This window comes from Patagioenas fasciata, chromosome 2 (assembly GCF_037038585.1).
Source record: "Patagioenas fasciata isolate bPatFas1 chromosome 2, bPatFas1.hap1, whole genome shotgun sequence".
NCBI lineage: Eukaryota > Metazoa > Chordata > Aves > Columbiformes > Columbidae > Patagioenas > Patagioenas fasciata.
In genome coordinates, this window is record NC_092521.1 from 45147011 (window position 1) to 45174691 (window position 27681).

A 27681-nucleotide genomic window follows, 5' to 3' on the forward strand; every position below is an offset into this window, starting at 1 on the left:
CTATTGCAATTCAAGAACAAAATCTTGATTTCTGATAGTTCTGTGAAAGCACCAGCTGTGAATATTCAAGAGCAGTGAAAAAATAAAAGCAGCTATTTTTTAAGAATAGAGAGTAAAACATGGATTTATACATTGACATAGTAGCCTTCTCTGACCTTTGCTTCTGGAATACCGTAGTCCTCATCTGCAGTTCTCAGCGTAGACATAAAGAAACTGGATGATGTTCAGAGTGGTGGGAATAATCGGAGGTACAGTGTAACCTCTGAACAAGAACCAACTGTAGCATTCCTCCAGCTGGAAAAGACACAGTGAGGCCAGATGCAAGGAAGCTCTTAACATCAGGAGTGCTAGGCGTGAAGTAAATGCTGTATGGAAATGGCAGGTTGAAAACAAACAGGGAGAAGTGTTTCCCCATTCAGTATAACCTGAAGTGTTTGCCTCCTGCTGCAGGGTGTTATGTCTGCTTTCGGAGGTTCAAATAGCATGTACACAATAGCATGGAGAGGGGTAAAATGCTTTGTGAGCTTTTATATGCAAGTACACATTTCTGGGTCCAGAAATCCCTCAGCTGCAAACTGCTGGAGGCCAGAAGAGCGATACTCCTGTAGAAGCCTGCCAGTTTGCTTGTACCATACGTGCATAACGCCATGGCCAGGACTGGGTGCATCCACATCTCTCCCATATGGTCGTTCTTATGTCACATTAGCATTAGATAAACTTAGCCGAGTGTCTCTAGGGAGATTCCTACCCCATGAGCAGGGAAGGTGGAGGATGTGAGGTGATGCAGCAGCAAAAAGGGTAATTAGGAATTTAGGGGCATACTGGCCCTTTTAATATGTTGCTGCAAGACAAGCTGGGTGTCTGATAATTACTTTGAACTTAAGAGTCCGGGAATGAAAATTTGCAGGATGTGTTGCTGTCAGGGTGGGTATAGAGGGAGAGGAGCAGCTCTAAGTTGAGCCATCTGGGGTACAGGCACGAAACAGTCTGCGCTTGGTTGTTGGGATGATTTGAATGTACTTTGGCCCACTTAAAAAATCCATGGCTCTTTAAAAAGCTGAAATGTGCACTAGTAGAGGAGACTATAAGTAGTGCTGGTGGATATATATATATATATTTTTTTCTTTTTTTAATTGTTGTTGAATTAAACCAAATGGGGAGAGAAGAGCAAGGGAGATGCAAGAAGAGGTTGTTCCCCTCTGTTGCAGGGGGGAAGAGGGAGAGCAGCGTTCCTTCCACACACTGGTGGCTGCAGGAGAAGAGGGTCAGGGTGATGGTGCACAGGCTCTGACCTCTTTGCCTTCATGATGCAGTCAGTATTCATGAAGAAACAAAGTGTGCTGTGAGGATAACCTTATAGTTTCTAGTGTCCTTGCTGGGGAAAAAGAAAAAAAAAAAAAGATATATCTCTTGAGTGACACATTAAATTGCTCTAATATGTGGTGTACTTCAGGCTTGTAATCTTCATGTGTATAATTTATGTACCTGAAACAATAAGAATCTTGCATTTATTCTTAACATGAAATTCCAGTCATGCATAAATTGAACACTGTTGTTGAATTATATTAATTAAAATAGTGTTACGGCTATTTAATATTTGCTGCCTTGAATTTTAACAGAAAGCAATTGGATGATCATCTGGGAATAGATTTAAAGTGGTAAAGACATTGACTGGCAGTGTCTTCTTCAGAAGGATAATATTTTCTGTATTTTCATTTACTTCAGTGAAATAGCTGTGTCCCTTCATAGCTTGTGAGAAAAATGATCAGGCATTGAAAAAACAAAGGAGCTTATGTATCTTTCCAAGCCATTAATACCAGCGAGGTCCAAGAGAGGACATCTGTTTTTTTAGAACCTTGAATTATGAACACAAGAAGTCAACTCAGTTAACTACTTGCAGATAATACTTTGCTTATTAAATGGATCCATATGAAATGTCTTTGTGCTTTTTCAGGATATTTAAAATACTTTTAAAATATGATTTTATACATTTTTACACCCAGAATTATCTCAAAGCAGATCACAAATAATAAATGTGATAGCAAATAAAACATTTAAATTTATGTTTTCTAACACAACACAAAAAATTCTCTTAATACATGAAGCTTGATGACATGCATTACATATACATATATCTTTTGGTTAGCAAATAATGTATATATGAAATTAGGCTGTATTTGCTTGCTGTGTAATACAGTTGCTGCTCATTTCTTTAAAAAAACAAACTAACAAAACCAACCAGACAAACAAAAAAACCCAACCATCAAACCAAATACCCAGCAAAAAACCCACACCTTCCATAAAGCACAGACTATTCATACTGGGGGCGGCGGTGGGAAGGATTAACTAACTTATCCATGTGTATATTTTTTTTTTACCATTTGTAAATTGTATAGTTGAGGAGTTTTTGGCTTTTGTTGCAGCAGTTTGAAAGTGTGATAGCATCTAAAGACTGAGGCATCAATTAAAGGTTTTTATATTAATCCTATATTTAGATTAGTAATAGAATTTGTTTAATAGGTACAAATTTAAATATTTATATTTTCTGTTAATATTTCACTAGCTAACATTATTTTTTTGTAACCAAATGAGAGGTATGTGTATTAAGTTCAATGAGCAGCATTACTGATTTGCTCATCTAGAATCCAAGTGCAGCTGGAGAAGGTAAAAAGGGATTAGCTTCTGGTTTCAACATGGCAAAAAGGTTTATGATCTAATTCTACAGATCTTTGATATCACCGAGTTGGTAAAAAGTAGATATTTCTATAGATAAGAGCTAGTGGGTCTACCAAACAAGCAGTGAGGGGTTCTGACAAACTAGAAATAATGAAGAAAAAAAAGAACTGGAGTGGAAGGAGGACTGATTTGTTTTCGGAGCCCAGATGAAGCTGTGTGTGTAGATAGGAAGGTACTGTTTTGGTGTTCTTGGGGAGTTCCTAGCACCGTGTTAACAGGATTCCATTCTGTAAATGAACCTCAGGCTTTTGGGAAGGACTTTGACCATCATTTTGGAAGAGGTGGTTCAGAACTGTTGAACATGAATGCCAGTGACTTCGATGTGATTGCAACTTCCCTCCTTTCAAAAATGAACAAAAACCATAAAGAACCCGGAAACCTGAAAGAATATTCACCGTGGATGAGTGAATTCAGAGCTGAGTTCTTGAGGAATGAACTAGAGGTTCCTGGTAAGTTCCCCTTCAGTGTCGGTGGTGAACAGTCTCCCTTACAAGAAAGCTGCTGTTCCTGAGGTCGTCTTCTTACATTGGCCATATGGCCCTTCTTTCTGGCCTTATGCAGAGGTAGATTTCATCTGAAATAACTCTGTTCATTCATCATCTCTTACATCTGTTCTTATGCTGTCGCCCTGATTTTTAAAATTGTGTCTCTTACCTAAGAACTTAGCATTTTTTTTAAAAGACCTGACTCCAGGAAATCTGATATATAAATCTAATGTATGTGTAAATCCAGTTCAAAAAGGATGTGGCCTCTGAAACCATTAAGAGCTGCAATTCTAACAGCTTAACAAGGAAAGCATATTAGTAATTCAGATAAAATCATATGATTTGTATGTATTTTAAAATATTTTCTCCACAGTTAATCGTTCTGCCAATCTGACAAAACATTTGGAAGTCTATTCTGTTCTTAAACACGCTTTAAAAAAATAAAATCAGTCTATGTTAACTTTTTTCTTCTTTTTTTTTTTTCCCATCATCCCTTCAGGTCAGTATGATGGAAAAGGGAAACCACTGCCAGAATACCATGCAAAAATATCTGGATTTGATGAACGGGTATGTTTACAAGTTTGAGTCAAAATCCTGTGTGGTATAAATTTGTGTCTGTATTATTCCATTTGAAAAAATAAGAACAAGGTTGTTGCTTGTGTGTGTGTCTTGCAGCATCTAAAGGAAGCTCTGGAATTTGTTTCTCTAGTAGTAATTGAGCAACTTGATTATGCCATCTAGGAATGATAGATACACCTAATTTCAGTGATTATTCTGTAAGGCCAGGTCTTCCGTCACAAATATTTTGCTTTTTCCTGTCTTTTTCCAAGATAAGTGTAATGGAATCCTTGAGGAAGCCAAAACGTATAACAATCCGAGGCAGTGATGAGCAGGAGTATCCTTTTCTTGTCAAAGGTGGGGAAGACCTGCGACAAGACCAACGTATTGAGCAGCTGTTTGATGTTATGAACATTATCCTTTCCCAAGATGCTACGTGTAGCCAAAGGAATATGCAGTTAAAAACTTACCAGGTCATCCCTGTGACAACAAGGTAGGCATTTATCTTGAAGGGACAGAAATCCCTGTGTTAACACCTATTACTGTCAGGACATTGGAAAGTGAGATTTCTGTATGCCAGATTCTGGTTCAGAGTGGTTTGTGTCTTGGCTCTTTTTTTTTTCTTTACCTTTTAAACAACATTGAAATTGCTTTGTCTGGAAACTGTTTTTCAGAGTATATTTAAATTGGTAGCTTTCAACCTTCTTTTAGCAAGCAGACACTACAACGTGTTGCTTCTTATTTGTGGTATTCCTCTGAAATTCAACTCTGAGCTACTTGTTCACATCTCTGACTCCTTTTGTTCCAGACTGGGACTCATCAAGTGGCTGGAAAATACTTGTACTTTAAAAGAATTCCTTAAGAATAGCATGTCTGAAGAGGAAGATATGAACTATAACAGGTAATGCTTGCTTTAGCTGTTTGCTCTAATAGAGACCGCTACTAATGGGTTTTTTGATACTGACAATCTTGTGGCAGCATTTTCTTTTTTAAAAAGAATGGAATAAAAGCACCCATAAGCAAGAAGGCAGTTTGTACTTCCTGACCCAAATTAGTAATTGGCAACTGTTTGTTTAATGAGTACCATTGTACCTGGAGTATCCTCCACCCAGCTTGTTTAAACAAGAGGCTTGTAATCATGTGTGACGTCATTATCATCACCATTTCCTTATCAGCAGATTGATTTTTACAAGCAAAGGATTTTGATCTCTTGATTTGATCAGGCAGGAAATGGGTAGGTCAGCGAGGGGGAGCGAAGGGGAGGGGAGCAGGGGCAGAACAGTTCAGAACCTGGGTTCAGCAGTGAGTCAGGGATGGGGAAAATGGGCAATAACTGCAGAGAATACAACTGTAAAAGAGCACTCTGTTTTTACACAAATGCCGGGTTTGAATAAATTAGCTTTCTTTTGATTGTAATTGGAGGATGAATATTTGTAAAATTGATCCTACTCTAGTATTTCAAACGGTTTCTATCCTGGAATTTAGAAATGTGATTTTTATTTACCAATGTGTTCACAGTACATAATCTCTGTTTGGGTTTGTCAAAGCGTTGTTGTCACCATTTATTTTTACAAGTTCTGTTGTTTATGGGGCAGGTGGGAGGAACCTCCAGTGTGGAGGTTGGACTCCAAAGAGTCTTTTTTTCTACAGTTATTTGATTTGTGAGCGGTTTAGTTCTTGCGTTACTGCTGTATGCTTCACTTTTGTGAACAGCAGCATTATTATGTTGATCTCAATTCATTGACTGGGAAAGTGGAGGAGGACTCACATGGAACCACCTCATAAGGGGATAAAATTTCTATAATAATATACTAAATGTAGATCATCGGTGTCTTTCTAAAAAAAGTTACTGATTTATCCCCCCAAAAAAGCTTTATTTTCTTGTTGCATATAGACTTTAAATATTTTCCCACATGTTCTTCAACCAATTCAATTAAGACGCTTTCTATTGAGCTATGGTTGAATGACAGCACTTTCAAAGGAAAATTCTGATGAAATCCTTGCTGGCAGTATTTTGGTTGGGATGGAGGGAATGACTTTCTGAAGTTTTGTTGTCCTTTTCTTTATCCCAAAGTGATGGGCTGCACAGTCTATAAATGATAAACAATTCTTACATGGAAAGGAGCTCTATATCACAGAACATGCTTTGGAAGGAAGAGAGAAGGCAGGTCCTTGCTAAGTTGCTGCCTCTCTGGAACAGAAGTTTAATGTCCTGTGTATTTAGTCAATATGGGAGAAAAATACCAAATTATTCTATAAGCAGTGCAACTAATGAAGACCAGCCGCTTATGGGTTAATACGTCAAGCCCCCATTCTTCTTCTCTTTTACACACTGAGGAGATAACAGATGTCCTTCCTGTTTTCCCTACCTGTTTGGGTGGACAAACAGCAGCACATACTGTGGTAGGCTGCATAATGCTCTCTCAAATGGATACAAGACTGTGTTAAAAATATCTTTCCTTCCCTGGAGAAATTATTTTGGGCCTTTCTTCTCAAGGCGACATCTAATTTTCACGGTACCTATTGACAAATTAACACCTTTGAGATGTCTGTTCTCCTGTCACATATGACTGAAGTGCATTCAAAGCTGGGGGAAGGAGATGGATGGATCAGCATATGCACTGACTGCAGAAACATAATTTCCATAGCAATGCTAAAATTAATGTAGGCTGTAGCTTCCTGACTCCTCCTGTGCATAAAAACCTCCTTTGTTATAGCAGCACAGCCTGGGGGTATTTAAGTACAGAGTGGTAAGAAAATACAAGAAAATCATCAGCACTTTTTTTTTTCCTTAGCCAAAAAGGACCTCGTGCTGCCTATTCTGAGTGGCTGTACAAGATGAGCGGGAAAGCACAAGGCATCTCTCGATACCATGTTATGTACAGGTAGGTTTTAAAAGAGAACTGCATGTAAAATACAGAAACTGGAGTGTGCACACACACAGAGTTGTAGAGATTCCAGGAAAAATGAGATCTGCATTATAATATGCTGGCTAGATAATTTTTTGTTGTTGTTTTGCTTGCTGTACTGCTTTGTCTTACTGGAGGTGCTCTGCAGGAGGAGTTTAATGCTGCCAAAATCCCACCAGAGCACAGGAAGGCTTCCAGAAGCTTGCTCACTTCCTTAAGAAAGTGTCTAGAGGCAGATGCTCCTCTTCAACTTTATTTACTACGTGTCTCATTCCTAATTACGCAGTTAGGTAAGCTGCCTCAGAGTCAGAGCACCTGCTGAAGTTGGACAGAAAATCACTGTGATTCACTGAGAATTTGAGAATATTTGATGATAGGGGTCGTGACTTCAGCATCCTCTTGGAGGAATTTCTACACCTGCTTAGATCTAGCACTGTGGCACAGGGGGAAGTGGAATTTGCAGTAGAGTGTTTCTGATGAGCTCATAACCCGCTTAAGTAAGCGTCTTGCATTTTAAAGGAAAATTTTGACTCGTTTAACTGAGCTGTGTCTACATTAATACTTGTATTCAGATGTGCTTTTGAAGTAAATTCCCAGTCACCACCCCCACTCATCTCACACTGGCTTCGATGGCAGAGCTGCCTCCTCATACACAAACTGGCTCCTGTCAGAGGAAACCTGACTGGGAGGATAACACCCAAGCACGTTCCAGCTGCTCACCAGCACCTAGGTCTCAGGACCAGACATGGGCTAAGCCAGAGCAGTCACCATCCCCAAACGTGTAGGCCATGGATTTCCTCAGCACCAACTGTTCAGTGCTGCTGCCTCGCCTTGTGCTGTACTAATTCCTAGAGTCAGTATAGCCTCTGCAAGCTGCTGAGAGGCCTAATTAGGGCCTTAGTTTCATAGACTCATCAAGTGGTTTGGGTTGGAAGGGACCTTCAAAGCTCCTCTAGTCCAACCCCCTGCAAAGGGCAGGGACATCTTCAACTAGATCAGGTTGTTCAGCGCCCCATCCAGCCTGGCCTGGAATGTCTCCAGGGATGGGGCATCTAACACCTTTCTGGGCAACCTGTGCCAGTGTTTCACTACCCTCAGTGTAAAAGATTTCTTCCTCATGTCTAGCTTGAATCTCCCCTCTGTTAGTTGAAAACCATTACCCCTTGTCCTGTCATAACAGGCCCTGCTAAAATATCTTTCTTATAGGCCCCCTTTAAGTACTGAAAGGCCACAATAATAGGTTTCTCTACTTGGAAGAGACTGTCCAACCAGAAAGGGCACAGTAACGTTGCTGCATTAAAACTTGACCCATGTAATAAATCTGGGGGAAAACAGACAGAACTACATAGGTTTGTGTTAAGAAATGTCAGTCAGGGAAATAACTGTTGGGAGAAAAAGAGAGGAGGGGGTATTTCTAATATCAGATAAACAATTTTGGGCAAACTCTGTGTCGCTTGCTGTACTGCTCACTGGGTTAAGACGTGCCAATGCAGTCATGTACACATCTTGACTTTTAACATCTGGTGGGCTGTTTTTTTGATATCTAACATTATTCCTTCATTCATTTGTAGAAATGCTAGCCGAACAGAAACAGTGATGTCTTTCAAAAGCAGGGAAAGTAGTGTTCCAGAAGACCTGCTGCGGTAAGTGTGCTGTTAATGACTACACATCATGAAATCAATGTTGGCTTTTTAGCTGTGTGCAACAAGTGAATTCTATTTTAAGGCGAGCCTTTGTGAAAATGAGTACATCTCCTGAAGCCTTCCTGTCCCTGCGGTCCCATTTTGCCAGCTCTCATGCACTAATGTCCATCAGCCACTGGATACTTGGTATTGGAGACAGACATCTGTCCAACTTCATGATTAACAAGGAGACAGGTGGCATGGTGGGAATAGACTTTGGATATGCGTTTGGCTCAGCTACGCAGGTATTTGTTTTCTAATTTATTTGTTACAGCTTTTGCATTTATTATGTGCAATTACACATGTATTCTCAGTACTGAATTTGCTCATAATTTGCCATTTTTCTGATGCAAAATAATCTTTAAAAGTTATTTCTAGTTAATAGAGCAAAATCCGTGTTTTCAGATATTCTCAGACAAGCAGGGAGCTATAGAATTTCATGGAGCCTATACGGTGGTGTTTTGTATAGTTCAGCCACGCTTTCAGCCACTGTCACCAAATATTCCTGACTAGAGCTTTGATGTCACAACTTGGTCCTGTTCTACTGTGTTGCAAGTTATTTTCAGTTAAGTGACAAAGAGGGTTTCAAAGCTTAAAAAGAGCAAAATATTTATTTCTAATCCTTCTGTTCCAAGGTTTCTTAAATCTTGTTTTCTTTTGTCTGTCCTTCCCCTTGGCTAGTTCTTGGGTGTGCCAGAGTTGATGCCCTTTCGTCTGACTCGACAGTTTGTTAATCTGATGATGCCAGTGAAAGAGTGGGGTCTCATTTACAGTGTGATGGTGCATGCCCTAAGGGCTTATCGTAGGGACCCCGATCTCCTCATCAGCACAATGGATGTATTTGTAAAAGAGCCTTCTTTGGACTGGAAGGTGGGATTTTTCCTCTTTTTCTTCATGTGAAAATTCTTAAATTGCCATAAGGGTAAAACTGCTGGAAAAGAAAATATTTGATGCTGTCTCTTAATGCTCCTTTTATCTTTTTTTTTAATTAAGCTTTCGGAGTAACTGAGCTTAAAAGATTTAAAATTACAGAATTCTATGTTAATGGACAAAGAATAGTAGTACATGTCTGTGTTATCAGTGTACTGTTCTTTATCTGCATGATAATCCTAAAAATGTGGGTATCTCTTGGTCGCATTATGTCACTTATGGCAGCAGCAGCATAAATATTTGCAACATTTTGCATTGAGCCTCTTGAATTTACACAACAACACTGTATATATCAAACTAATAATTACAGAGGAAAAAAATCTGGTAACTAGTTGTGCTTCAGTAACTTCAGTTGTAAATTAAATTTTAAGTTAAAAGCAGGCTAGATATCATCTTGCTGCTTTGTCGTCCACTGCATATGCAGTTAAGAATTACTGGCTTAACTTGCTATGATGTAGTGGCTTAAAGGTCCTTTTAAGCGTGTGATTCATGATACATAGGGCAAATTTGTTTTCTCTGTAGAACTTTGAACAAAGACAGCTGAAAAAAGGAGGCACGTGGATTAAGGAAATAAACACATCTGAAGTAAACTGGTACCCTTTGCAAAGAGTCAGCTATGTCAAAAGAAAGCTTACGGGTGCCAATCCAGCCGCAGTCACTTGGTAAGATGTTCTCCTTTTGCTTTAAACTGCTCCACTACGAGCCTTGGCAGTCTCCTGTGTCAGATTTTGCTCCCTTCAGATGGAATGGCAGCTAGGGAAAGAGAAGAAGCAGACAGGGCAAAATTTCAACAAATCTCCTGTCGGAATCATTTTGGTCCACAAAAACTCTCTGAATCCCCCTGCCAGCCAAAACACCAGATATCTCCCTGTGTATGTTCCCTCTCCAGCTCAGGCCTTCTGAACAGTTTTACTGTTCCTGGCAGCACACACATCCCCACCCCGTGAGCCTGTTTAACTTCTCACTGCCCAGACTGCTGTTCTTTATGCTCGTCTCCACAGCTTTTAGGCTAGGGGTAGTATTTGCATTGATATGCTTCTGCTGGGCAGTTGCTTGAAATGGAACCTGAACCAGCTGTATGGGAGGCATGGAGGTGAGCTGCTCCCCAGAACCATGGAATTTAAATCTGATGGTATTCTCAATTTATTTATATCAGTCTAGTCAAGCCTGGCTCAAGCCAGAGTATCTTTGAAGTTCAGTTAAAGTACAATTAATCCCTTCCATCCTCTTTTAAAAAGACATTTTGGATTAATCAAGATAAAAAAAAAGAAAAAAGCAAAGAGAGCAAGTATGTTTTAAAACCATACAAATACTGAAAAGTGCAGGACTTGGGAGGAGTCCGTTTTGCGGTCAAGGCTGAACTGGAAAAGGCAGCAAAATACTACTTGCAGACACAAATCAGCAGGGCAGGTAAGGAGATAACAGCTTGGATGTAAACTGCTGCATCCTTCTTTCAGTTAAAGGCAGTTAACAAGATCGAAATATTCATCATAAATATTCACTAGTAAAGGACACCTGAAATCACCAGTCTTCACTGGCCAAGCCTTCTGCCACTACTGAGCGGTCTCCACATCTTGAAAAACAGAGCTGCATGAATCCTGCTCAAGTACTGTTTCATATTTAAAAATCCATCTTGAATTTTTGCTTGTTCCTTTTAGTAAGAGCTTATGTCTGTGCTCTCAATTCTAGTGACGAACTACGCCTGGGCCATGAGAAATCGCCTTCTTATAATGATTTTGCAGCTGTGGCTCGTGGTAACCCTGATCATAATATCAGAGCCAAAGAGCCAGAGGATGGACTTTCAGAAGAGACCCAAGTGAGATGCCTGATCGATCAAGCGACAGATCCCAACATTCTTGGCAGAGTCTGGGAAGGATGGGAACCCTGGATGTGAGGGACTGCTCACTGAAGCCCAGTCTGCCAAGGGACTTTTACCCTAACACAGCTGCAACCAGATCAGAACTTCAAGGCCAAAAGGGAAAAAAAGCTTTTAACCAATCATGATAAAAGTGGTTAACTTGACTAATATAGAAAATACTTTTTTTTTTTTTTTTAATTAAAGCTGTATTCAAACAGTGACTTTTTAAAAATTATTTTTCTTATATGTGGTCAGCAAAGCAGCTTTATTGTCTTTGTGTTAAAATCAACATAGAAAGAACTGGAGAGGCCATAGAGCTTAAGGACTTATTTGAAAGGCCCTGAGATCACTCAGAGGAAAGCGCAATTTCAAACCCTGCAAACTTGTAGGCATCCTTGTAGTGAAAGTCTCTGCTTTTGTCTCTTACAGAGACCTTGGTGACAATCAGCTGAAACCATTCTGCAGACATATGTTATTTGTAATTAAAACTAGAATATTTTCATATCAATAGAAACAGTGGGGCACATGGCAAACAGAAAATGGCTTTCAGCTTTAGATAACACCTAAAGTATTTGGGTGGTTATTTCATTACTAGATAATGAGAAGGCAATGATGAGACTGTGGCAGTTTGTTCCAGCAGATTGTTGTTTAACAATTCGAGGTTATACTCTGTTATCTGTGTCCTTTCGAAGTATTAATTTGTTTGGGTAAAGCCAAAAGCAGCCCCGGCCGACCCAGCGGAATGGCAGCTCTGCACAGGAACAGCCGCTGCACTTGTGCCAAGGTTGTACCACGTGTGGCTGTTCCTGTCCGGCAGCCAGTCTTCAGGTAACCTTGGTGGCAAGATTGTTTCTTACCCACAATTCACTGTAGAGGATCGCTTCCATTGAGGCTTTTATTAATTGTTATAAAAGTTGTAAAAAAAATGAGTCTTTGCCCTTTCACTGTCTGCGAGCTTTCCCTCTCACCTCCCTGGCGATCAGGCCGTCCCACTCACTGAGGGACACAGCTGCCACTGGCACTGGTCCCCAATGAACGTTTCGGCAGGGGGATCTGCCTCCTGCATAAAAACTCCATGAGAAACTCAGCATGGGGAATATTGCTCACTGAGGCCTAAGGAATAGAGGGGAGCTTTTTTTTTTGTTTCAGATACTCTCCAGCAGCAGTTGCTATTTGATACCTTCCTTCTTAATAAATATGCTCAATTATTTATGTCAGTAGTGTTGTAAATCAAGAAATTTGGAATATTTTATCAAGTTTTATTAATGAGAAATATTGCTCAGCTGTAATTTCTGTAAACATCTATTAATAAAACTGGACTTTCCGATGTATACCTCATTTCAAAAGTTAATTTACAGCATTTTAATCATGTTTAACCATTTATAGAGATAATTAATGGACCGCATTTTCTTCATAAGAGTGTGCGATAGACATCTTACACAAGTATATATAGGCTATAAGTCCATTTTGTTCCTTTAATCTCTGGTATCAATAAAGACGGTGGCATTATGACTAAGGCCTGGTTAGGCGAGGCACTCAGCTTTCACACTGTCACTCTACAAATACAAGAAAGTTAAAGCCCAATAAAAAGCTGCATCAAAAGGCAAGGGGACATGTGGAAATGAAGTGGCTGGTCATAGGTGTTTCATTGCACTTTTGGCACATACCTCAGATATTTACTAGGTACTTTGACCTATACCACAGAGGACAAAGTTTAGGTTTATCATTTAACAAGGCTCTTCTCATAGGACTTTTGATACCTTCTGCAGCGAGAGATGTTCGTGTGCAGTGCACCTCCCTCCAGCACCAGCCAAGTCCTCCTGGGCCTTTTGGAATTAGACTAGGTTCTTAGGGACATGGTTTAGTGCTAGAGTTAGGTTAGGTTACGGTTGGACTATATGATCCCGAGGGTCTCTTCCAACTGAAATGATTCTGTGGAAGGGGCTGGAGCAGGAGCACAGCCTGGCTCGTCCAGGGCAAGGGGATTGGGGTGACCGCTGCCCTGCGCCACCCTTTCAGTCCATAGCAAAGGGCCCGCGGTCCAGGCATGGAAACCTTGGGCAGGTGAAAGTAACCCAAATAGCGTAAAAAAGCTTAGAACACATCCATGACACTAATAGTAGTGAAAAGCTCCGTTTTGGCCCTTAAAAAGTGCTACAATTGAGAACCTCTGCTATATGAGTCCTGCTAGAGATTGTACTGTGTCCAGCTCTGGAGCCCTCAATACAGAAAAGACATGGATGTGTTGGAGGGGGTCCAGAGGAGGCCACAAGATGATCAGAGGGTTGGAACAGGCTGACAGAGCTGGGGTTGTTCACCCTGGAGAAGAGGGGGCTCTAGGGAGACCTTATTGTGGCCTTTCAGTACTTAAAAGGGGCCTGTAAGAAAGATGGGGACAGACTTTTTAGCAGGACATATTACAACAGGCCAAGGGATGATGGTTTTCAACTAACAGAGGGGAGATTCAGGCTAGACATGAGGAAGAAATTTTTTACACTGAGGGTGGTAAAACTGGCACAGGATGCCCAGAGAGATGGGAGATGCCCCATCCCTGGAGACATTCCAGGCCAGGCTGGATGGGGCGCTAAACAACCTGATCTAGTTGAAGATGTCCCTGCTCATTGCAGGGGGGTTGGACTAGGTGACTTTCGAAGTTCCCTTGCAACCCAAACTTTTCTATGATTCTAGGATTCTATTTGTCAAATTGAGGTGTCAGATAAGGAGCAAAGCACAAAGCTGTTGGGTTTTCATGAGCAGAAACATCCTATGCAGAGCGAGTAGAATTGCCCTAATGGAGCTTTCCCTGTGCAACAGAACAAGCCCGAACATAACCTCTGACAGATGTCAATCACAGCTGCCATTCCCAATCCTGACTGGAGAGTGCTGCTCTCCATAAAATACAGCAGTTAAATGGGAAGGATGGAGCCCGCCCATGAAACAGAAAGGCAAGGACTGATGGAATGAAAACCTCAAGTCACTGGGCTCAGTGCTTTACTGGGTGGGTTTGTTTGTGTTCCAGAAAAGAATAAGATGATATGTGGCTTGGAGTCAGGGACTGCTTCAGGTCTCATGATGCAAAACAAAACATAGTAACTATCCACAAGTACAGCAGAATATTTCCTTCTCAGATTAAATAACCAGGTGTGTGCTAGATCTGGAAATTCATTAGTTGTATCTAAAAACCTATGTAAACCATTAGCATATATTCTCAGCACATTTTTCTTAGCATATAGAGTAATACTTGTGTTCAAGCTAGTCATCATCATTGCTGTCATCTTATAATTTCACTCTAACTAAAAATATTACTACTGCTAAGCACAGAGGAAAGCTCTGCAGCCTGCAGTCTCCTTTCCCAGCTGATACAGAGGTTCCTGCATGCTGCTTGTTGCGCTCAGGATTTTTCTTAGTCCCCATCACTGCCCCACAATTAAAATATTATTTGGAGGTGTCTGAGGCCAAGACGTGGTACAGCACCAGCACATTTTTGGGCAGAGAAAGGAGCCTACGAGCTCTCCACAAAAACACTGAATTAGGCTCATCTTCATGCAGGGAATAAGGATTTTCCTACAGCTCTTCAGGCGTCACGCTGAAGGGTTTGGCCAGCTGCTTCCTGAAGTCAGGGAAGTAAGCATCTACATTTAGAGGCACTTCTCCCCAAACTTCATGTTTTTCAAAATCAAGGAGTTAAAATAAGGATTACCGCTGCTTTATTTTTATTTTTCCCCAAGTACTGAGGATGGGGATCTGCCAAGTCACTTCATTAACACCATGTGCCTCATCTGGAAATAAGCTAGGTTTCAAAAATTTCATTGTTAAAATATGCCGCCTGTAAGAAATGGCACTTACGCATAAAGGTCACAACCTGGCAATCACCCATAGCACCAAATAGTGTCACCGGTCTGGTAGCAAAACTACCAAAGAGCTACCTCTTACATTAAATCAACCGTGTCCAAAAAAGCGTGTTTAGGGGTTATTTGTTGCAAAAGGTTTTAGGAGGGAGCAGCAGTTGGGGACTGGAAACTGTTTGGTTACAGTTTCCACATTATTTACAGAGTTTTTTGTTTGCTTTTGTTGTTGTTGTTTGGTATTTTTTTCCTTTTTGATAGGACAAGAGAAAGTAACAGTCTACCTGTCTATTAAACTCATGGTAAATGATACTGTGCAACATTTCATTTGGTGAGGCCAAAGACGTAGCCGAGAATTTGATCTCATTAATCTCCTTCTTGCTGGAAACTCATGCAAAACCTCTATTGGAAAAAGGTTTAAGGCACCCACCAAAGAACATGAGAAAACCAGGAGTGCAGGGTCCGAAGCATTTCCCTGCTGTGGCACTTGGCCATTCAGGAGCCTGGGTATGTGGAAGATTTAATTCAGCGACTCAACAGCCGCAGATGCAGCTGAACAAACCCAGCCCAGGCTGGCACTGCCAGGGCTCAAACACCTGCAGGGAGTCAGAGCACTGAGTTTAAAAGAACTAAAAAAAAAACAAAATAAAAAAATAATTCCTTCAGCTGGTAAGAGTGAGCTGGCTGCAGGCTGGATCAGTGCAGTGAGCTGACCCAAGTGAGGACAACTGATGAGCAGCGATTCAGGATGAGGGGGAGGCACGAGCCCTGGCAGAGGTGGGATGAGGGGGTAGGGAGGCTCCATCCAGCAGCCACTGCGCTGCCTTTCCAGACCCAACACCACCCTCAGGAAAGTACTGTCCCTCCCTAGGAGTGTGTTAGCAGGTTTTTTTGACTCTCCCCAAACAATTTGCATCTGCTCATCTCTACGTCCCATTCCCTGGTTAGTCCTCAAGTGCCATTCCAGTCTTCTAGCTGTGAAACAAAATGATCATTGCACTACTGCTTCTTGTTGGGGAGGAGGAGAAAACCAGGGAAATCACCCCTCCCCCTTTTCCTCCTTGTCAGGTGGCTCTTTATCAAAAATAGCGTGGTCAGCAGGACAAGGGAAGTGATCCTTCCCCTGTACTCTGCATTGGTGAGGCCACACCTGGAGTATTGTGTTCAGTTCTGGGCCCCTCAGTTCAGGAAAGATATTGAAGTGCTGGAGCGGGTCCAGAGAAGAGCAACAAGACTGGTGAAGGGACTTGAGCACAAGACCTATGGGGAGAGGCTGAGGGAGCTGGGGTTGTTCAGTCTGGAGAAGAGACTAACTACCTGAAGGGAAGTTATAGTCAGGTGGGGATTGGTCTCTTCTCCCAGGCAGTTAGCAATAGGATAAGGGGGCATGGGCTTAAACTCTGCCAGGGGAAATTTAGGCTGGATATTAGAAAGAAATTCTTTACAGAGAGAGTGGTCAGGCATTGGAATGGCCTGCCCAGGGAGGTGGTGGACTCACCGTCCCTGGAGGTTTTTAAACTGAGATTGGACATGGCACTTAGTGCCATGATCTAGTAAATGGACTGAACTTGGACCAAGGGTTGGACTTGATGATCTCTGATGTCCTTTCCAACCCAGTTGATTCTGTGATTCTGTGTGTGATTCTTTGTCACTGTCCAGCCACCATTTTCCTGTGAAACTCTGTGGTGCACCATGAGGTGCTTCCCCTGGATGAGGTGTCCCTCCCGCAGTCCTGCTCCGCAACACCTGACCCCAGCCCATGCACCCCCCAGGAGCTGGTGTCCTGCTGGTGCTGCCTCAGCCCCGCCGCACCCCAAGAGCAGAGAAAGGCTCCACAGACTCCACAGGACCAGCCCAACCTCGCCAGGCTCCTGGCCCCACTGCCCCAAAAGAAGTCCTGCACATCTGGCTGGGTTGAGAGGAGAGGAGAACAGGGAGGGTTAATGCCAGGCTGAAGCACTGCCCTGTTTCCTGCCTTCCCTGGGTGGCCTGGTCCCCATTTATCAGGAAAAAATAGTAAGAAATACAGTGTGTTTTAACTGCTGTCCCTGGAGAGCTCAGGGTCCTGGTGCTCCTCTGGGATTCACAGCCACACTCCAGAGTAATTCCAAATTTTGTCTTTCCTCTGCACATGTTTTATAAATAAAGGTTTATTGTCCTTTCTCTACAGGTGTAAATGCTTCTCCTTTCTTGATTTGGAGTAGGACATTCAAACAAGTCTTAAAGAAAATATTCTCAAATTTAGATGCTCAAATGTTTCCTACTGCTGTTTAAAACTTCTTGGAGATTCAGTGGGTCAGGTACTCAGCAGGAGGGGTGAGGGAATCGAGGGCTTGTCTCTGCTTCAGTCTCAATGAAATTATTTATGCAGACAGGAACAGATCTAGCTGCCAAGGTACCAGACAAATCCACCCCAGGAAACAGTAGAGAGTGGACATTGTCCTGCCTTATGGCCAGCGCTTTGGTAAGCAACAAGTGTCACTTACTCCCCTGCTCCTGGACACTTCACTGCAGGTGTACCACCACCCCCACAGGGCTTCAAAATCTACATGGCCCAGGGGGGAACACCCTGAAATGTGCTCCTGAAATCACCCATCTCAGGCTCAGCAACAAACACAACCAGCTTGCCTTCCAGGGGACAGCTCTCGCTGCTTGGATTTGGGGGGACAGGTGGTGACATGTCTGACCACGACCTCTGTACACACCTCCAGGTCCTGATGACAACCTCTGTGATGGGGCTTAGGTGTGACACGGGTGGCAGCTATCAGGGCGTACACAGGGTTTCCATTCCCGGCAGGTCGCTCTTTACTGAGGACTTTTGAGAATCTAATTGCCATACAGCAGGGTGCCCACTGGGGGCTGAGTGACCTGGCTGGGAATCGAGTCTCTTTTTTTGGGGTAACATGGGATGGGCATTAAATGAGACTGTTTGGGCTGGCGCAGTTGCACACCAACACCGCCTAGTTATGTCCTTTGGGGCTAAAGACTTCAGTGAGCTGAAAGCAAAAACACAGTTCCACACACAAACAGTTCAATGAGATGCTTTCCAAGACAAATAATTTTATAGCTAAACCAGGTGAGATGTTTCACCTTCCAGCAATCAATGGACCCTGTTGCAGAGCAAGGGGGAGACAGCGGGTGCCAAACCGCCTTGCGTTTCTGACCTAGCTTCCCATGCTTCATGCACCCACCTTTCTACATCTCATGCCAAGGAACAAGGTCCAGGAGCACCAGACAGCAGCTGCAGCTCCTGCTGGACAGCCAGGCTGGAGGCAGGTGGTGCAGAGACACACGATGTGAATGTACCCCAGTGCTGCAGGGCAGAAAATAACAACTTGCAGAACTGGCTTCAGGCATAATATATTTTGAAAATGTGGAAAAGGAAAATTTTTAGCACCAAAAAAACCCAAAGAAAACAACCACTTCTCATGCACTGTCAAATTCAGTGCTTAATGCTCATGTGGATAAAAGTTGTGTGATGAAACCCGAATGAGCAAACCAAATCAAGTTTATTTACAACATCTCCACAGGGCTAACTACAGCACTAGGGTTAAAAGCAAACCCTTCCAGGCAAAAGCTCACCTGCCAGGCAGAGCCCACTTATCCTCATCCCACAAGCCTTCCCACGAGGAGTTTACAGCCAAAGGCGAGCATGTACCAGCCCTGTCCCAACTCTGTGTGTTAAAATACACACCCCCTCGATAAAATGCTGCGTTACTGCAACAGCTGCGGTAGCGGCAGATGGAGCCCTGCCCAGAGCGAGGCAGCAGGCCCAGCATGACTGGCACGTACCCACCGTCCCCAGAAAGCCACCTCCAAGCAGCACAGTGCTCCGCAGGGCACAGCTTCGAGCCAGAAGTGTCATCTGAGTGCTGGGCTGAAAAGTCAGTGGCTGGGCTAATCCTACCGAGTGGTCATAAATCTAGCTGGGCCTTCTGGAAAAAAACAAAACAAAACAAAACACCTTAAAATACACTTTTAAATTTTTTTTTTTTTTTTGTATTTCTTTTGTAATTTGGTCTATGGAGCACTTGGGGGTTGAAGCCAGTTTTGGTTTGGTTTGGTTTGTTGTTTTTTTTCTTTCTTAAACTGCTTTATGTAACTGGAAAAAGTAGGATTTTGCATATTTGAAATTAAAATATTTTAATTTCTCTGATACTTGCCAATTTAATAGTAGCAGTTTATTGGATATAAGGTGGCGGGGGGGGGGGGAAGTGCATAATTACCGCAAGTTTTTAAGAGAGGTTTAACTTCACCCAGACAGCGCCAAGCAGCTGAAGATGCCTCAGAGACCCCTTTCCCACCGGAGCGTCCTGCAAGAAGCAGCCCAAGCAGACACGCCGTCACTGCGCGGGGTTTACAGCCCTCCCGGGTGCAGCTGCCCGTGCTCCAGCGGCAGGAGCGGAGCCTCGGGAGGGCGCTAAGGAGGTACAGAGAGACACGCGTGGGGCAGGCAGCATCTTTCCCGTATCGCTCACCCAAGGGAAGTTTTGGGGGGAGGGAATGCAGCGTGGTAGGGGTTTAAAATGAGACTTTTCCGACAGCTTTTCCGATGGCCCACGTGGAAATAAGCCAGGAAGAGGGAAAACTACCGTTCTTGCCGAGGGAATGGGGGGCCGGTAGCGGCGTCGCGACGGCCCTCGGTGGGCACAGGAGTCTGCCCCCTCCCCGCACCGTCCCGTCCCCCCGGGGGCGCCACCCCCGCCCGCGGCCACCCTCCACCGGGAGGCGGCAGCTCTCCGCGGCGGGAGCCCAGCCTCCGCGGCCGCGCACCCCACCCGCTCCCGCCCCCGGGTCCCCGGGGGTGCCGGCAATAGTCGCTCCCCCGTCATTGGGGCAGGAGGCGGGGCCGGCGCCGTATAAGAAGGGACCGAGCGGGCGTTTCGCTCCCAGGTCCAGAGACGCCTTGTCCCATCCCCGCCTCATATCGCCCCGCACGGCGTGACCCGAACCCGCATCGACCCCTCGGGGAGGCGACGGTGGGACGGCAGCAGGAGCACCAGTACCAGCAGCAGCACCAGGACCGGCAGCAGTGGCAGCAGCCCCGCTCCCCACCTGCCCGTGGCGGAGGCTGGAGCTGCGATCTTCGCGGAGCGGCGTTTGGTGCCCGCGGCTCCGAGCCCCCGCGCCGCGGCCGTGCGGCGCCGCGTCCCGCTCGCCCATGAGCGCAGCCGCTCTCTACAGCCTGGACTCCCCGGCATGTTATAAGAACTGGTGCTTGGAGCCCGCCAATTTCTACGACGCCAAGGTGGGCAGCGGCGGCGGGCTGGGCCCCGCCTGCAAGCCGGGGGGCCGCGGCGGCTGCGGGATGAGCGGCGAGGAGGCGGGGGGCGGCCTGGGGGGCAGCGGCACCAACCTGGCGGAGCTGAGCGCCGCCGCCCCGGCCATGTACGAGGACGAGAGCGCCATCGACTTCAGCTCCTACATTGACTCCATGTCGGCCGTGCCCAACCTGGAGCTGTGCAACGACGAGCTCTTCGCCGACCTCTTCAACAGCAACCACAAGCCCGAGCGGGGCGGGGACTACGGCGAGTACCTGCCGCCGGGCGGCGGCGCCGGCCGCGACCCCGCCAAGGACCTCGGCGCTGCCATGACCACCCTGCTGGGCGCCGAGCCCCGCACCGCCTCCTCCTCTTCCTCCTCCTCCTCCTCCTCTTCCTCCTCCTCCCGCGGCGCCCTGAAGCAGGAGCCGGACTGGAGCGACAGCGACATCTCCTCCTCGCTGCTGCCCTCGCAGATCGCCACCTGCGCCCAGACCATCATGAACCTGAGCGGGCAGCCCACGCCGCCCACCTCCCCCGAGCCGCCGGGCAGCAGCTCCCCCTCCAGCTGCAGCACCCGCTCCCCGGGCCCCTCCGCCGCCGGGGCCGCCGTCTCCAGGTCGGCGCAGGGCGTCCCGCCGCCGCCGGCCGCCGGCGGGAAGGAGCGCGGCGGCAAGAAGTGCGTGGACAGGTTTAGCCCCGAGTACCGGCAGCGCCGGGAGCGCAACAACATCGCCGTGCGCAAGAGCCGCGACAAGGCGAAACGGCGCAACCAGGAGATGCAGCAGAAGCTGCTGGAGCTCTCGGCCGAGAACGAGAAGCTGCACAAGAAGATCGAGCAGCTCACCCGGGACTTGACCAGCCTCCGGCACTTTTTCAAGCAGCTGCCCAGCGCCTCCTTCCTGCAGCCCGGCTCGGGCACCGACTGCCGGTAACCAGGGGGGAGCGGGACGGAGAGACGGACTCCGCGAGAAACGTGGATAAATACCTCAGGGGGCCTTGCCGGGCCATGCCGAGCCCTGCCGAGCCTTGGCCGTGCCGTGCAGGGCCGTGCCGCGGGCGCCCCGGGCCGGGCAAAAGGCGCGAAGCCGCGGTGGGACCCGCCGGCCGGCGGCCGCGTTTCTGGATGTTGTAGCGACGTGGGGCGACGCCTGGGTCTTTCACCACGAAACTTGCAAAAAAAAAAAAAAAAAGGAAAAAAGCTAAATATCTTTTTTTTTTTCTTCTCTCCCCTTAAATTATTTTTGTAATGGTAGTTTTCGTCTTTTCTACATTTTACTCGTACCGATGCAGCTATGGTACATCTGTTAAAATGATTCAAAACCCCATGTATTTTAGACAGTAAAGACTGAGCATGCTCGACCTTTTATATCAATTTTTACAGCATTTCTAAGAATAAAAAAGAAAAGCTTTTTAAATCAACCCTGCTCTCCTTTGCTCTGTGTCTTGCAAGCAGCGGGGTGGCGGCGGGGACAAAGTTTGCCTTCCCAGGAGCTGCTGCCAACGCGCCGCGCTGGGGAAGGCGGGGGGGACACGGGGAGCACTTCAGCAGCTCAGACGCGGGGAGGTGAGGACAAGGCGGGGGTGAAGTGCGCAGTGGTTTGGGTTTTTTTCTAAGGCAGCTGATGCAGCGGTGAGACCACCTGGGACTCTTGCAGGCGGTGGTTCCCAAGTCACCTCCCACCCGCGGCTGCTTGGCTGTGGCAGGACACGGAGTCAGCAGCTGCCCCTGCACTGGCTGCTGCTGGGGCTGAGCAGAAGTTGCACAGCAAGAGGGGCTCCTCCTTGGCCAGGACTCTTCCAGAAAACAGTATTATTTTTAAAAATTAAGTATAAATAAACACAATAACGCCATTACTTCAAATTCCTGTTAAAAAAAACCCCTTCCAAGCAGGTTTTTCACTCCAGAGAATGCGAAGCTGCCCCTGCACTAACATGGTCCTAAGTCTGACCCCGCTGTAGTCCCCAAAGAGATGCTGTTGCCCACACGCACTTCAGTTCTCTGCAGGCTATCATGAGCAGGCCACTTTCACTGATCACTGCCAGTGAAAGTGAGAGCAGGAAACAACGCCAGTCTTTGGCTGAGTGAATATATTACAAAACGTTAGGCTACTTGTCTGAATTTTAATAGAGCAAGCACAAAGGTGACGGCATCTGTCGGGCACCGGTAGAAAAATGTCTTGATGATAGGACAAGCATCTCCAGCAGCGCATGCTTTCCGAGAGAGAGAGAAAACTGGTTTAAAAGGGCCTGTGCACAGGAATGGGCCGATGTCCTCTTCTTCCTTACAGGGAGGAAGGTAAGAGACTAAAATGCTTGGAGGAGGGGGAAAAAAAGGGGGATTCAAAAGCTGGGTCATCACTGTAGTAATCGTGATGTAATCTGCTATCAGCCTCAGCTGCAGGAATGATTTTGGTAGCACCAAGTTTGCTGTTCCTGTAATTGCATCCCAGGCCCTGTGCAAAACCATCCATTCCTCCTCTTCTGAGCTCTAAGGGTTTTTTAATACCAGGAAAGGGGAAAAAATCCAGTCTCTGACTGAACTCATATTCATTCTTGCATCTTAAACTAGGCACACATCATAGGAAGATTTTTGATTTTATTTATCTGATCTGTAATCCATGTTCCTGTACAGTCAGGGTCAGGATAGTTACACATCAGTTTACTTGTTACCCATAACAGAAACTGTATAATTAAACCCCCCCCTCTGTGGGAAGCTACAGATAACACAGCACTTCTATGCTTAGAGACCAATTAGCTGTAAAACATTAACTTTACATACGCTTGACACTTCAAAATACAAGTTTTGTTAAAATCTCCATCTTTACAACATTTATTGCGAGGTGATAACAAACCTTACAACTCGGAATTGGCACACAACGCGGTGTGTTTGCGGCTGGTGGTACAGCTAGAATTTGCTGATAAAACTCAGCTTAGACCAATGTTCACTCCCTATGGTGAGGTATTGATTTCAAAAACATCAGTTTTCCATCTAAACATAATAAATACAATATTGTAAAAAAAAATTTACAACCATTCAAAAGTCCAGAACAAGATGTTTTACATACATGAACAGCAAACATGCCAAAGAACTGGATTCTTAAATTCTGAACAGATGCAAAAAAGAAGAGTTCAGAAAGTTGATCGGATTTTTCTTAATAGATTTTTTTTTCAGCATTAGCACAAGGTGCTTCGTAAATCACAGTTGTCAAAAACTATCTTAATACTTATCACACTTGCATGACACATTATCTGTGGCACCAGTTAACAGATAACCACATTACAAAGTCCACAGATACTGTAGTAGCTGACTAGAGTTCAGCCGAGTGTCCGTCTGCCGCTTCCAGAAGAACAATTTCCTCCAGTGCAACACAGTTGGGGTGGCTGGTGACGGAATGGACGTAGCAGTTCAATAACTCCACCTCCTTTCCCAGCACGCTCTGCACCTCATAACTCTGCAGTGATAAAAGCATGTTGATTAAAACAAACAGTCCTGGACATTCTGTTCTAAGCAGCTTTCTGCTTGGAAGATGCAGGGTGTAAGGTCCTCTTCCAACAGACAATTTTTTTTTAAGGACTCAAAAAATAAAGGTGCATCAGAACCGATGGAAAACATGAACACATAAGATTTTCAATAATTAGATCTCACTCCTGCTTAAAGTGCTGCTTCCCTACCAGGCTTTTAAAAATGGGCTGTTTAAAAAAAAAAAAAAAAAAAAGAGAAAACAACAAAAACCCCATTATTGTGACTTTGAACTCGATTTTGCTGAAGCATTACCTGCATGTGCTCCCTTCATCTAGCTTTCAGACACTCGTAGGAATTCACATGTGCTAGCAATGTGTATATATGTGCCTTATCTCGATTACCTTAGCTAATAGATCCACTAAAGGAAGAAGTATTTTGTAACTCTTTTTTAATTCCCCCCTTTTAATTTTGTGTTGTATCATGAATCGCTTATGATCACTGGCATCTGTACAGTCCCTCTGTTTAATGAGCCAGCTGGCAGTTTATGCACATGAGTTGTGCCTGAGTGAATCTGTAGAGCCTGCATTTTGCATGGAGGAGAGGGAAGCGAGGGTGGGATGATTTCTCTAAGAGGAGAGAGCAGTTACCAGAAGAACTGATAGCACCGATGGCTGATACCTGGCCCAAGAGGGCCTCGGGCAATCTCAGGTGGCAGCTTTACACCCATTTCTCTCCTCAGAGGGACCAGTCTCTGACCATGTCCCTGCTCTCCTGGGTTAAGCATTTGTACAGGTATGCGTATGATAGCCACATCTATTGCCTGATTCAAGGTATAAACAACCTTTTTCTGTTTTTTCTTTTCTTTTTTTTCCCTAGATTATTTTTACCCCAGACCAGTTCCGCAGCCCAATTCACCATGCAGCTGCACAAACAGCTATGTTGGTGTCACAGAAGGGTTGTCACAAGGTAAGGAACAAGTGGCCAGGGCAGTGCCGGCTAAAACCGACCTCCCTGCCAAAAGAAGTGATTACAAAGCCACTCCCTTAGAAACTCCAGCAGCACTTGCAAAAAAATGCCACCTCAAAGTGGTATTATTTCTTGTGATTAAACTTTCTTGAGATGTGCTGATTTTTAAAATGCAGCAGTTCAGAGATGGAAACCTCTTATTAAAGGAAAAAAAGGAAAAATATTATCTCTGCATTTGAGCTAGGGGGAAAAATGTTTCTAAGTTGCTACACTTCCCAATACTAGCATTATAAAAAATTAAACATGAAAAAGAGGTTGTTTGAATACTAATAACTCAAAAAATAACTACATTTTGTCAGTCTGTAACCAAACCAGACACATCCTGTAAAACATAGCCAGACTTAACTCTTATTAAAAGAGCAAACATATTTTTGGAAATTTCTTGTATCTCTTTGCTTAAATGAAATACACACCCTCCAGCATAAGAAAAATAATTTACCATATCAGAGCAATGTTCCCCTTTAAATATTATCCATAAATCCCATCAAAACCACAGAGCACGTAACAGCAAAATGCTAGAAGACTATATAAGACAGGGATAGCAAAATGACCCCAATACGTGTCACCTAACTGAAGATATTTAACTCGGATGACTAAACAAGATGACGAGCTGACCTTTGCTCCCTTCCACGTGCAACGGAGTGTGGGGGGGATCTCGGGATTCTAATTGGACTTAATCACCCTCTGAAGGTGCCGCTCCATCCGGCAACCAATGCCAGCCAGGCACCTACCCGGCTGCCTCCCTCCCCTGTGATAAATCTGGGTCACTGTGCCAAACGTCAAGGTTCTTCTGATATCTCAGATTAAAGGAATAACTACTTTGTGAGTACATAAACTGTACTTTAGCCCATGGATCCTCATGGCTTTACGTGTGTTTCATTCATACAATTATAAAGTATTATCGTGCGTGAAGAGAAGGTGCTGGGGAACTCCATTGTGGCCTTTTGATACTTAAAAGGGGCCTGTAAGAAAGATGGGGACAGACTTTTTAGCAGGGACTGTTGCGGCAGGACAAGGGGTGATGGTTTTAAACTAGAAGAGGGGAGATTCAGGCTAGACATGAGGAAGAAATTTTTTACAATGAGGGTGGTGAAACACTGGCCCAGGTTGCCCAGAGAGGTGGTAGATGCCCCATCCCTGGAGACATTCCAGGCCAGGATGGACAGGCCTCTGAGCAACCTCATCTAGTTGAAGATGTCCCTGCTCTTTGCCGGGGGTTGGACTAGATGGCCTTTGAAAGTCCCTTCCAACCTATACTTTTCTATGACTCCATGTGTTTTGCAAATTTTTCTACTATTACCACTTGCTAGTAGTTTCATGGTCGTGCTATTAGAAAGTAGTTGTGGTTTATATGGTTTAGCAGACCAGACCAAAAAAGAGGCTTAGACTGTATCTTTTATGTCTTTAGATCCACAATCAGTAAATGGAGTAGAGCCCAGTGCTGCCCATTGCAGCTCTGAATGTCTGTGCATAGAACTGTTCGCAGAAAGCTCTGCAGAGCTGCAGCTGAGCTAGAGCTGTCTGCATATCCCATTTGTGGCATCCCTCATCTAAAAAGGAGGGTATCAGCCCATGCTATAGTGGGGCATCAGCTGGTGGAAGGCAAGATTGCCAAAGGGACCAGCCCACCCAAATCCCAGACTGGACACAAGAAAAAAATCATTATTTCTAGTCAAATCTCCTACCAGTTCTGAAAAGGCAGGATCTCCATCCTTGGTGGTTCTCAAAACCCTGCCAGCCAAAGTCACAGCTGACCCACCTACGCATTGGCAATAGCCCGGTGTGAGTGGCAGGTCAGACGCTGACCTCCAGGAATCCCTTTAATTTCTATGATTTGAGTATCTTCCCACCTGATTCACGTCTCCTGTACTCTGCCTCTACAGTAGATTATGTAATTGAGCTTTCTTTCATCAACATTAATTATACCTACCCCATCCTCATTAGCGGCAGACATCAGGAGAGAAGAGATGGACCTCTGTAACAGCTGGAATGAGAGCATAAACAGATTTTGCTCATGACAAAAGTTTCATGTGTGCAAAGACATTCTGTTCACAGATGAAAACAGTCATGTTGAACAAAGATTTATCATTTTAATATAGACTGATTTTGCTTCTTTGGCTAAGAAAGTAGAGGAGACGTGACACAAAAGATGTTCAGAATGGGAATCTAAAAATACATGTTCCTTCTAGGCTGTGGAGACTGAGGTTTCCCAAGGCCCAACCCAACAAAGCCCTTCAGCTGGACCATAAAACAGTTTGCACACCTCAGGGTGAACTCAATGACTGTATTATTTGAGTAAGATCTGGGAACTGGGTTCTCAGTCCAATGAAACACAAGTTTAGTATCCAATTAAATTATGGGATACTAGTATATATTTTAGTTTTTCCTCTGACGGAGCTGTTTATAAAAGTGTGGCTTAGAGTACCTATAGGTTCACATCCCTAGCCTCACTATACTCAAGAGACAGAAGTTCACTTCATGCCATACCTTTACTTTTACTGTACTTTGAGATCGGGAGGGACAACTCAAGAAGACTTCCAGCTGCATTTTCAAAACTGGTGAAACGACAACCTCAGAGCACTGGTTGCAATATAGCAATCCTCTGAAACATAAATAATGATGGAAAAACAGAGAGAAATGGGAAAGCTATCAGCTGTAAACTAAAACACAGAAAAAGGCCAGCTAGCTTATTTTCTAAAATACTTTGCAGGTAGACTTTTAGTACAAAAGCCCTGGCAGAGATTCAGTTGGTAACAGCAAGTAGAGCTCTTCCGTTGGTAGAGCTTCTTAGAGGACCTAAGCTCTTCTAGCAGAAAGATCTTCCTTTTATAAAGTTTTGGCAACATGGGGAAAGGTTTCTATTTATAGTCACCCCACTTAAGCAAATATTGCACTTACAACCTTCTAAAAGTTATAGCAAAAGAA

General features: G+C 44.6%; 3 protein-coding genes and 1 long non-coding RNA gene across 11 annotated transcripts in view; 2 read left to right on the top strand and 2 right to left on the bottom strand.

Annotated features, from left to right (window-relative positions):
* PRKDC (protein kinase, DNA-activated, catalytic subunit) overlaps positions 1-12489 on the top strand; it is an 84242-nt gene extending 71753 nt beyond the window's left edge. For all 3 annotated transcript variants that reach the window (XM_065830626.2, XM_071804136.1, XM_071804137.1), the window contains 10 exons: positions 2981-3185; positions 3721-3788; positions 4052-4272; positions 4588-4680; positions 6575-6664; positions 8260-8331; positions 8414-8615; positions 9052-9240; positions 9823-9962; positions 10990-12489. In XM_065830626.2, coding sequence (XP_065686698.1) covers positions 2981-3185; positions 3721-3788; positions 4052-4272; positions 4588-4680; positions 6575-6664; positions 8260-8331; positions 8414-8615; positions 9052-9240; positions 9823-9962; positions 10990-11194 — 1485 coding nt within the window. In that variant the 3' untranslated portion in view covers positions 11195-12489. The remainder of the gene's footprint in view (positions 1-2980; positions 3186-3720; positions 3789-4051; positions 4273-4587; positions 4681-6574; positions 6665-8259; positions 8332-8413; positions 8616-9051; positions 9241-9822; positions 9963-10989) is intronic.
* On the bottom strand, positions 1032-19680 carry LOC136097828 (uncharacterized). Of its 2 annotated transcripts, none has more exons than XR_011737440.1 (5): positions 19230-19680; positions 18800-18938; positions 18195-18316; positions 9936-10053; positions 1032-4147 (listed from the first exon to the last, which is right to left on the bottom strand). It is a non-coding gene; the product is annotated as an uncharacterized lncRNA (long non-coding RNA). The 2 variants fall into 2 exon arrangements; XR_010650869.2 differs by having other exon boundaries at positions 18796-18938.
* Positions 19681-19847: 167 nt separating this feature from the next.
* Positions 19848-21686, top strand: CEBPD (CCAAT enhancer binding protein delta). The gene has a single exon (XM_065832873.2). It carries the CDS (start codon positions 20165-20167, stop codon positions 21197-21199), a length of 1035 nt encoding a protein of 344 aa, XP_065688945.1. The 5' UTR covers positions 19848-20164; the 3' UTR covers positions 21200-21686.
* Positions 21687-22843: 1157 nt separating this feature from the next.
* The window catches only part of SPIDR (scaffold protein involved in DNA repair), a 212972-nt gene continuing 208134 nt past the window's right edge, over positions 22844-27681 (bottom strand). For all 5 annotated transcript variants that reach the window (XM_065831739.2, XM_071804140.1, XM_071804139.1 and 2 more), the window contains 3 exons: positions 27244-27358; positions 26687-26740; positions 22844-23719 (listed from right to left, as the gene is read on the bottom strand). In XM_065831739.2, coding sequence (XP_065687811.1) covers positions 23576-23719; positions 26687-26740; positions 27244-27358 — 313 coding nt within the window. In that variant the 3' untranslated portion in view covers positions 22844-23575. The remainder of the gene's footprint in view (positions 23720-26686; positions 26741-27243; positions 27359-27681) is intronic.